Source organism: Oncorhynchus gorbuscha, linkage group LG26 (assembly GCF_021184085.1).
Source record: "Oncorhynchus gorbuscha isolate QuinsamMale2020 ecotype Even-year linkage group LG26, OgorEven_v1.0, whole genome shotgun sequence".
In the NCBI taxonomy this organism is placed as follows: Eukaryota; Metazoa; Chordata; class Actinopteri; order Salmoniformes; family Salmonidae; genus Oncorhynchus; species Oncorhynchus gorbuscha.
In genome coordinates, this window is record NC_060198.1 from 11,048,613 (window position 1) to 11,059,829 (window position 11,217).

At 40.8% G+C, this 11,217-nt stretch overlaps 1 protein-coding gene across 1 annotated transcript; it reads right to left on the minus strand.

Annotated features, from left to right (window-relative positions):
* Positions 1 to 562: 562 nt before the first annotated feature.
* LOC124015904 (neuroblast differentiation-associated protein AHNAK-like) lies at positions 563 to 10,911 on the minus strand. The gene is made up of 6 exons (XM_046331387.1): positions 10,456 to 10,911; positions 8,869 to 8,902; positions 8,427 to 8,547; positions 8,040 to 8,212; positions 6,971 to 7,931; positions 563 to 6,215 (listed from the first exon to the last, which is right to left on the minus strand). Exons 2-6 carry the CDS (start codon positions 8,869 to 8,871, stop codon positions 2,386 to 2,388), a joined length of 5,088 nt encoding a protein of 1,695 aa, XP_046187343.1. The 5' UTR covers positions 8,872 to 8,902; positions 10,456 to 10,911; the 3' UTR covers positions 563 to 2,385.
* Between the last annotated feature and the right edge of the window lie 306 nt (positions 10,912 to 11,217).

Sequence of the window (11,217 nt, forward strand, 5' to 3'; positions counted from 1 at the left end):
TTCCGCACCCTCCATTTGGCAAATCTGACCATAATTATATCCTCATGATTCCTGCTTTCAAGCAAAAACTAAAGCAGGAAGTATCAGTTTACGATTAGCCTCGTTATTTTTATGGTAATGTGTTACTTTTTACTTTAGTTTATTTGGTAAATATTTTCTTAACTATTCTTGAACTGCACTGTTGGTTAAGGGCTTGTAAAGTAAGCATTTCACGGTAACGTCTACACTTGTTGTATTCGGCGCATATCACAAATAAAGTTTGATTTGGTTTGATTAAAGCTTGTTGTGGAAACCTAGCCAATTTAGCGGGTAATCTTTCAGGAATATAATTACATTTCAGTAAAAATTGAAGACCTCCCAATTTATTAAACACATTATTTGGAATGAAATACCAGAAAGGTTGTGAGGTGGTGCAAAAGATACTGTACTGATGACGTTTATATTTTGTAAAGTCAAGCGTGATAAGACTACCACCGAGCGGTGCGGAGGTGAAGATCTCTAATAGGTGAAGCAATACTATAATTTTTTAAATCAAACGAATAAAGAAATAGTTCTACAAAAATAGCAGTTGAGTTAAATGTTTTATCATACTTGACAGAATTAATTTTCCAGAGGTTATTTCAAATGCAAAAATATGGAAAATAAGGCCTACTGTTAATACATTAATATAAAGATAAAACAAATGATTGTAAAACAGCAAGTGTACAGTAAAAACACATTTTCAAATAGCTTTTCATCCATTTTGTAAAACCAAAGACAAAATGAGAACCCTTTACACATACATTTTCAACATGTTCAAAACAAACACCAATCAATTTACATAAAAAGTACAAATAAGTGCTAGTAACAGAAGTTTTCTGCATTATGTGTCAACAGAAGATTGTTATTCAAAGAAGCCTAAAATTAAATTTAGTCAGTTGTCTGAATGCTATATAAGCTTTGTAAGCCTTGACCCTTTTAAGTTCTCATCTTCTGGAACTTCAAGGTCCACATTTGATGCACTGAAATCGAGACATCTGAGTGTTTGAGATCTATGGTTTGACTCTTCCTTGTGCCGATTTCTCAGGCTCCCAGTTCCGTCTGGTACATCCCCTTTGACATGTTTGGGAAATACTGTACAGCGATTAAATATGATTGATCTTCAGAAATTTGGGGGTTTGAACCATGAGTCAAATTGGTCACAAACTACAATTTTAGACTGTTTTGGACTTTTCTTTTTATCTGCCGGTTTCACCAGTTGGGGCTTTCAGATTGTTTATTGCCCTTGAGGTCAGTTCTTCTCAAATTAAAATCTGTCTGTGAAACCACTAATCCACACTTTGGGGTGGGAATATAGGGATTGAGGTGTTAATACTGGAAAGACTTGAGTCTATATCTGGTATATCTTGTATAACTACCCAATTTAGAAGTCTTGGATTTGGGAATTTAGAATTTCACTGTGAGGTCGTCAAGGTTAAGGTCTGAACCTCTGAGATCCACACCAAACACTTGGTAATCAACTTTTGGCAAGTCAATATCTGCAATGGGATAACTAGCCGTACCTTTGACCTTCCTAGAATTCCCAACAGGCACTTTTATATATACTCCACCTGGCATTCAAAATCTTTTATATGCGCTCTACCTGGGATATCAGATCTGCATTTACTATGGGATGCCACTTTGTATTCTGGGCCTCTGATTATCAGCTTTGGGTAAGCTCAGGCTGACATCTGGGTGACTAACTTTCAAGTCTGGTGCTTTTAGATCCATTTTAGCTTTTGGAGGAGAAATGTCATTTGTTTTCATAAAGTCCATAGCTGATACTGCTCTTCAATTGGGACTTCCAAACTGAGGCCATTTTAACAACGGCAGTTTGAATTTTCGAGATTGTATAGCAACGTTACTGTCTGGCAAATTGAGATCAGCTTGGGGGCCTTTGAGGTTACCAGAGGGAACATTTATGTCTAAATCTGGACTACCAATCCCTGTGTTTACTTTCAGGGTTGACAAGCTCAGGTCCGGTCCCTCAATGTCTCCATCTATTCCAGCATCTGGACCTTTCAGACCAGAAAGGCCCTCATTTAGGCATTTGAGGTGAGGAATTTTGAATTTCCAAGACGGTGAGCCAATGTTAATATCTGGAGTGTTTAAATCTATGTTAGGGGCTTTTAAGTCAATTGTAGGTAGGTCCAGATCTGGTGAACCAATCCCACCTTTCATCTTTGACAATTTAACCTAGGTCAGCACTGATATCATGATCTGGTAATTTTGGTGTAGACAACCCAAATGTAGGCATTTTGAATGTAGGAGTGTTGATGTCAAAATCTGGGGCTTTGATGCTACCATTTGGCCTCTCTATGGTTGGAACTCTGAATCTACCTGAGGGTATATCTGGAGCATTGAGGTCTAGTTTGGGCTTTTGAGATGACCCTTAGATATTCTCAAATCCGGGGGACTGATTCCCCCTTTTAGCTTTGGGGCTGAGAGGTCAATATCAGGTAAGTCATAGTCAGATTCATCTACATTTGGCCCAGATAGCCCAAAATCAGGCATCTTCAAATCTGGAATTTTTAGACCTGTTTTGGGACCTTTGAGGTTAGCTGTGGGGGAATTTATATCTATATCTGGGCCGTCTAAGTTTCCAACAATGTCAACATCTGGTCTCTTTAGGTCTCTGAATTTAAGCATTTTATATTTGGGCATTTTGAATTTCCCAGAGGGTTCATTGATGTCAAGATCTGGGGCATTCACATCTAGTTCAGGGGCTTTGAGGTCAGCATCTGGTAAATTCATGTCTGGAACATCAATTCCCCCCTTAATGTTTGAAGCTTTGAGCCTCAAGACTGGGGATTTTGACATTGTACCAGGCAGCAAGAATGTGGGCATTTTCAGGTGACCAGAGGGGCCATCAATGTCCATATCAGGAGCATTCAGATCAACCTTTGGTTTCATCAATGTAGGTACTTTGACTTTACCTGAGGGCATATTAAAGTTTACATCTGGTGCATTGAGGTCTATTTTGGGGCCTTTGAGGGCAACATCTGGCAGATCCAAATCTGGGTGACTAATTCCCCCTTTAAACGTGGGGGCTGAAAGATCTAAGTCGTGCCCCTTAAACTTTGGTCCAGATAAACCTAAATCTGGCATCTTGAAAGTTGGCATTTTGAATTTTCCTGATGGACTGTCAATATCAGCATCTGGAATGTTGAGGTCTGCTTTGGGACCCTTGAGTTTGGGAGATGACAAATTCAAGTCTGGTCCCTCTATATCTCCATCTAGATCAATATTTGGCCCTTTCATTCCAAATTTAGGCATTTTCAGATTGGGCATTTTGAATTTCCATGTGGGTGAATGAATGTCTATATCTGGAGTGTTTACATCTAATTTAGGGGCTTTGAGGTCGATGTCTGGTAGATCCACACCAGGGGCATCAATCCCACCTTTATTCTTTGGCATTTGTAGACTGAACTTTGGTGATTTCGCACCTGCATTAATGTCCACATTTGGTCCTTTTGGCATTGTACTTGAAAGCCCAAATTTGGGCATTTTCAGTTTACCAGATGGAGCATCAACATCAAAATCTTGAGCATTGAGATCTAATTTGGGCCCTTTGAGATGACCCTTAGGTAGTCTCAAATCTGGGGGATTGATGCCCCCTTTTAGCTTTGGGGCTGAGAAGTCAATATCAGGTAAATCATGGTCAGGTTTATCTACATAAGGGCCAGATAGCCTGAAATCAGGCATCTTCAAATCAGGCATTTTTAGACCTGTTTTGGGACCTTTGAGGTTAGCTGTGGGGGAATTGATATCTATATCTGGGCCCTCTAAGTCTCCATCTATGTCAACATCTGGTCCCTTTAGGCCTCTGAATTTAGGCATTTTCAATTTGGGCATTTTCAATTTCCCAGAAGGTGCATTGATGTCAAAATCGGGGGCATTTCCATCTAGTTTAGGGGCTTTGAGGTCAGCATCTGGTAAATTCAAGTCTGGGGAATCAATTCCCCCCTTTATCTTTGGGGCTTTGAGATTAAGTTTAGTGGATTTTGGCATTTTACCAGACAGCCCAAATTTGGGCATTTTCAGTTTACCAGAGGGGCCATCAATGTCCAGATCAGGAGCATTCAGATCAACCTTTGGTTTCTTCAATGTAGGTACTTTGATTTTACCTGAGGGCATATTACAGTTTACATCTGGTGCATTTAGGCCTAGTTTGGGGCCTTTGAGATCTGGCAGATTCAGATCTAGGGGACTGTTTCCCCCTTTCAACTTGGGGGCTGAAAGATCCAAGTCAGTCCCCTTAACCTTTGGTCCAGAGGAACCTAAATCTGGCATCTTGAAAGTTGGCATTTTGAACTTTCCTGATGGACTGCCAATATCAGCATCTGGAATGTTGAGGTCTGCTTTTGGACCCTTGACTTTGGGAGATGACAAGTTCAGGTCTGGTCCCTCTATATCTCCAACTTTGTCAATGTGTGGCACCTTCATTCCAAATGTAGACATTTTCAAATTTGGCATTTTGAATTTCCCTGTGGGTGAATCAATGTCAATATCTGGAGTGTTTACATCTAATTTAGAGGCTTTGAGGTCCATGTCTGGTAAATCCATGTCAGGCGCATCAATCCCAGCTTTTATCTTTGGCATGTTTAGACTGAACTTTGGTGATTTCGCACCTGCATTTATGTCCAGATTTGGTCCTTTTGGCAAAGTGCCTGAGTGTCCAAATTTGGGCATTTTCAGTTTTCCTGAGGGAGCGTCAACATCCAAATCTGGATCATTGAGGTCTAGTTTTAGTCCTTTGATTTTACCTTTAGGTAGTTTCAAATCGGGGGGATTGATGCCTCCCTTTAGCTTTGGGGCTGAGAGATCAATATCGGGTAAGTCATAGTTCGGTTTATCTACATTGTGCCCAGATAGCCTGAAATCAGGCATCTTCAAATCTGGCATTTTTAGACCTGTTTTGGGACCTTTGAGGTTAGCTGTGGGGGCATTGATATCTATATCTGCACCCTCTAAGTCTCCATCAATGTCAACATCTGGTCTTTTTAGGCCTCTGAATTTAGACATTTTGAATTTGGGCATTTTGAATTTCCCAGAGGATGCATTGATGTCAAAATCGGGGGAATTTCTATCTAGTTTAGGGGCTTTCAGGTCAGCATCTGGTAAATTCAAGTCTGGGGAATCAATTCCCCCCTTTATCTTTGGGGCTTTGAAATTAAGTTTAGTGGATTTTGGCATTTTACCAGACAGCCCAAATTTGGGCATTTTCAGTTTACCAGAGGGGCCATCAATGTCCAGATCAGGAGCATTCAGATCAACCTTTGGTTTCTTCAATGTAGGAACTTTGATTTTACCTGAGGGCATATTACAGTTTACATCTGGTGCATTTAGGCCTAGTTTGGGGCCTTTGAGATCTGGCAGATTCGGATCTAGGGGACTGATTCCCCCTTTCAACTTGGGGGCTGAAAGATCCAAGTCAGGCCCCTTAACTTTTGGCCCAGAGAAACCTAAATCTGGCATCTTGAAAGTTGGCATTTGGAATTTTCCTGATGGACGGCCAATATCAGCATCTGGAATGTTGAAGTCTAATTTGGAACCCTTGAGTTGGGGAGATGACAAGTTCAGGTCTGGTCCTTCTATGCCTCCATCTTTGTCAATATGTGGCCCCTTCATTCCAAATGTTGACATTTTCAATTTGGGCATTTTCAATTTCCCTGTGGGTGAATCAATGTCAATATCTGGAGTGTTTACATCTAATTTAGGGGCTTTGAGGTCCATGTCTGGTAAATCCATGTCAGGGGCATCAATCCCAGCTTTAAACTTGGGGGCTGAAAGATCAAAGCCAGGCCCCTTAACCTTTGGTCCAGAGGAACCTAAATGTGGCATCTTGAAAGTTGGCATTTTGAATTTTCCTGATGGGCGGCCAATATCAGCATCTGGAATGTTGAGTTCTGCTTTGGGACCCTTGAGTTTGGGAGATGACAAGTTCAGGTCTGGTCCCTCTATATCTCCATGTTTGTCAATATGTGGCACCTTCATTCCAAATGTTGACATTTTCAATTTGGGCATTTTCAATTTCCCTGTGGGTGAATCAATGTCAATATCTGGAGTGTTTACATCTAATTTAGGGGCGTTGAGGTCCATGTCTGGTAAATCCATGTCAGGGGCATCAATCCCAGCTTTAAACTTGGGGGCTGAAAGATCAAAGCCAGGCCCCTTAACCTTTGGTCCAGATGAACCTAAATGTGGCATCTTGATAGTTGGCATTTTGGCATCTTGATAGTTGGCATTTTGAATTTTCCTGATGGATGGCCAATATCAGCATCTGGAATGTTGAGGTCTAATTTGGAACCCTTGAGTTGGGGAGATGACAAGTTCAGGTCTGGTCCTTCTATGCCTCCATCTTTGTCAATATGTGGCCCCTTCATTCCAAATGTTGACATTTTCAATTTGGGCATTTTCAATTTCCCTGTGGGTGAATCAATGTCAATATCTGGAGTGTTTACATCTAATTTAGGGGCTTTGAGGTCCATGTCTGGTAAATCCATGTCAGGGACATCAATCCCAGCTTTAAACTTGGGGGCTGAAAGATCCAAGCCAGGCCCCTTAACCTTTGGTCCAGAGGAACCTAAATGTGGCATCTTGATAGTTGGCATTTTGAATTTTCCTGATGGGCGGCCAATATCAGCATCTGGAATGTTGAGGTCTAATTTGGAACCCTTGAGTTGGGGAGATGACAAGTTCAGGTCTGGTCCTTCTATGCCTCCATCTTTGTCAATATGTGGCCCCTTCATTCCAAATGTTGACATTTTCAATTTGGGCATTTTCAATTTCCCTGTGGGTGAATCAATGTCAATATCTGGAGTGTTTACATCTAATTTAGGGGCGTTGAGGTCCATGTCTGGTAAATCCATGTCAGGGGCATCAATCCCAGCTTTAAACTTGGGGGCTGAAAGATCAAAGCCAGGCCCCTTAACCTTTGGTCCAGAGGAACCTAAATGTGGCATCTTGATAGTTGGCATTTTGAATTTTCCTGATGGATGGCCAATATCAGCATCTGGAATGTTGAGGTCTAATTTGGAACCCTTGAGTTGGGGAGATGACAAGTTCAGGTCTGGTCCTTCTATGCCTCCATCTTTGTCAATATGTGGCCCCTTCATTCCAAATGTTGACATTTTCAATTTGGGCATTTTCAAGTTCCCTGTGGGTGAATCAATGTCAATATCTGGAGTGTTTACATCTAATTTAGGTGATTTCAGGTCGACTTTGGGTAAGTCTAAGTCAGGTGCATCAAGTCCACCTTTTATCTTGGGAGCTTTGAGAATTAGCTTTGTTTTTTTTACATCATTATCAAATTTGGGCATCTTCAGTTTACCAGAGGGGGCATTCACATCAAAATCAGAAGCTTTGAGTTCTGCATGTGGTTTCGTTAGTTTGAATTTACCTGGGGGTATGTCAATATCTGGACTATTGAGGTCAGGCAAACTGATATCTGATACACACATCTCATCCACTGAGAGGTCCAGGTCTGGATTCCTAAATCTTGGTCCAGATATAGCAAAGTCAGCCATACCAAGACTTGGTGTTTTGATCTTCCCAGATGGGATGCCAATGTCTGAATTTGGAAATTCTAGATCTATTTTGGAACCTTTAAGGTCTACTGAAGGTAAATTGGAGATATTGACATCAGGATCAGCCTCTATAGACCCATTCAATTGAGCTAGGAAGAGATCCCTTGTATTCATGTTGACATTAGGCAACGAAAGTTCTCCACCAGGATTATTGAGAGTCACTGTAGGGTCTGTTCCTCTGACATCAGGCTTGGCCCAGAGAGGTCTCGGTACCTGCGCGTTAGGAGAGCGTCTTTCCCCAGAAGCTGTAGGTTGTCCAGAGCGGTCCTCCTTCATGAACCTCTTTATTTTGGCATTGAGTCTGTCATAGGAATCCTTCAACATCTGCAAAGAGAAGCAATCCAATAACAATGGATATAATTGATCTAACAACCTTTGGACTTAAATTGTTATTCAGCTAATTCTGTTTAACTTTAAATGTATTCCACAAACCTCCTCTGGTGCTTTGATGCTGTCCAAGGTCCCCATACTCTTGCGCAAATTATTTTTCGTCAGAACTTGAACCTTCTCATCAAATCCATTATCATCCATCAACCTCAGTATTTTCAACACATCGTCTTTCGAAAGTTGGTCAAAGTTGATTGTGGCACCCACAATTTCATCTCCTGAAAAAACAAAACGTTTCTCAAAGTGAAACACAGTTAAAGCATGGTGACTGAATATGTAAATGATTCCAAATGTGTCCTTAAAAACAGCTATGTATTTTACTTGTGCACAAATGCCTGAGAAAAATTCCAAGAGTGAAATCTCTAGTTTTTTTGGGAGCTTTGAGACTCAACAACATTTTTATGTATTAAATAAGAGACTCAAAAGTCATACCTTCTTTCAGCCCCTGATTGGCCAAGGAGCCATCGACAACACTGGAAACGACCAATTGTCCTTTCTCTGATTGCTCCAGCATCAGCCCATCAGAGAGCCTCCACCCGCTGCGGACACCAGGCTAAAAGCAGACATACAAACATAGTTATAAGAAATGTGCAGACAGGCGTGTGGCCTCAGCATTGGTCATGTTTCAATAACCCGAACATCAAATGCCAACAATGAACAATAAACTTAAAAATACATGTTATTTACAATAACTTACAAATCTATGATACAATCACCTTTCTAAATAGACGTTTTAAATGGCATACACTTCTAGAAAGTAATGCTGAGGCATAGGTGTTTTTCAAAAAGTACATTTCCTGTTGCTTAGCTTATTGTGCTGGAATATGCTTGTTATTACTGTCATCATGGCTGATGGATGAATGATCTCACATACCATGATCCTTTATGAAAAGCTCTTCTGTCTAAACCTGTTGAGGAGGACAGGATCAGTTGAAAAGAAATGCTCAACTTGTTTTCATGCTATAATAATCAAATCATGTAGGCCTAAATACTGCAGCATACTTTCATAGCCTTCAAGAGTATCAAATGTAAAGAAAGAACATAATTAGACAATAATGCCACAGCTCATTTTACCCATTTGAACATAAAACACTAAATCAGCTGATACCATAATTAAAGTGGGGCTGTAACTTGTTTACATATGTAAATTGGCAGATGGTTGACACCCAGGTAGCTGCCCATTTGAGGTATTCGAGGTATGGCCTTGGGACATGGAGGGAACAACAGGTTTGTCCATATATATATATATATATAAGTGCACTACAGTCGGGTGTAAACTCAGAAATGACCACACCCATCAGTTTCTATTATGAAAAGCTTGCCGTGGCAGGGGCTCAAATAAAGCGATTTGTAAACAATCACTTCCAGTATGTTCTTTCAGGTCCTGTAAGTGATTTGTGTCACATGCTTAGCGAGACTGCTGCTCTAAGAACAATCATTTGTTCCACAATTATCATCATTAACTTCATCATCAAATACTGTACATCCAAAACATGAATATGTACAAATATGAATCACTCAGACTTATTAAACTATGTGTTTCAGTATTCCCCTATTGCTTTTAAGTCCGCCATAATGTTTTGAATTAAATAACTTAAATCAGGAGCAGAGAATGAATGTAATTATGCCACACGCCCAACAATAACTACAGGTAACTGCCAAAATAATTGAAACACTTGAATAAATAAGGGTATATTGATACAAAGTATGCTTTGTAGGCCATTAGTTTGCCCATTATTTTGGCTACCATGGCTATGCCCCCATTTTGGCTATGCACCCATAAGATGACAATGCCCCCATCCACAGGGCATGAGTGGTCACTGAATGGTTTGATGAGCATGAAAACAATGAAAACCAAATGCCATGGAGTGGCGCCTGAGACAGCATTTTACACCAACATCAACAAAACCCCAAATTATGGAAGTTCCAGTGGAAAACTGGTGTCGCATCCTTCCAACAGAGTTCCAGACACTTGTAGAATCTATGCCAAGGTGCATTGAAGCTGATGTGGCTCATGGTGGCCCAACACCCTATTAAGACACTTTATGTTGGTGTTTCCTTTATTTTGTCAGTTACCTGTATATTCACTCATAAAGACGAGTGCACTGACAGTAAGCTAAATGCTGCAATCATATTTCATGAAACATGGCACATTATTGACATTTACTCTGTTCAAATAATTCCTATTGTTTGACATTCATTCACATTGTGCAGAGCTGTAAGAGATTAGAGGCCGACTGAGATTTTCCCCAAGTCAGCCCCCTGCACCTCTCTGATTCAGAGGCGTTAGGTAACAAGCGGAAGACACATTCCAGTTGAATGCATTCAGTTGTACTGACCCTTACAATGACATCATTGTGGACTTTGTAAACACTACAATAGTACCTGGCACCATATATTCTGGATAGAGTACTTCAGCAAAGGTTTCAAAATGTAAATAGACAACAAATCAAAATCTTACCTTAGTCTCCATTGGGTTGTTTTGACCATGCAGTTTCTTGTTACTCCGCCACCGAGGAGTTTTACCAGCGATGTGAGAAAGTTGTGACAGTGTTAGCAGTCCATGCTGTTCCGTACTCCTGTAGGACTGCCTACCCCTTGCCTCACTCAGCGAATGCATACCCTCCCCAAAGCAAACAAACCGGTTCCACCTTCGGCATGCCTTCCAGGTGCATCACTCAGTGAAAACAAACCCTCCCCAAAACAGACAAACTGGTTCCATCTTCAGCATCCCTTCCCAGCCACAAACTGTCACACACATTCTCCAGTCCAGGTAGGCAGGGCGATCACTGAAACCTGGCCTCCCAAGATTGGAACTGTGAGATGGAGAGTGCTCTGTTTTTCTCTGACATACCAAGACAGGTGGAAAATAATGATTGTCTGTTGATATAGCAAAAATACAGGTGTGCCAAAGAGTTGTCTCGTTTCAAGGGAGGGACTGCTAGGCGTTCATTCATGACTCATGGTAATTATAAGGCACAACAATGAAGGTGTGGCATGATCTAGGGATTACGACTTGAATAGAACTGATTTATGAGACATCATAACATTCTTACTGTGTAACTATACCTTTAAGGTGGGGCTACTCCTTCCAATTACCATTAAATGACAATTATGTAATCGCACTGACATTTTGATCAACCCAAACTCAACAAAACAATAACATGAGATGTGTAAATCATAGAAATATGACGATTATGACGATTGTCATAATGATGTTCAA

Coding starts and splice junctions, on each gene's coding strand:
- LOC124015904 (XM_046331387.1), bottom strand. Junction 8,213..8,426: donor CAATCAGGGGCTGAAAGAAG/GTATGACTTTTG, acceptor TTGTTTTTTCAG/GAGATGAAATTGTGGGTGCC. Junction 6,216..6,970: donor TATCAAGATGCCACATTTAG/GTTCCTCTGGAC, acceptor TGCCACATTTAG/GTTCATCTGGACCAAAGGTT.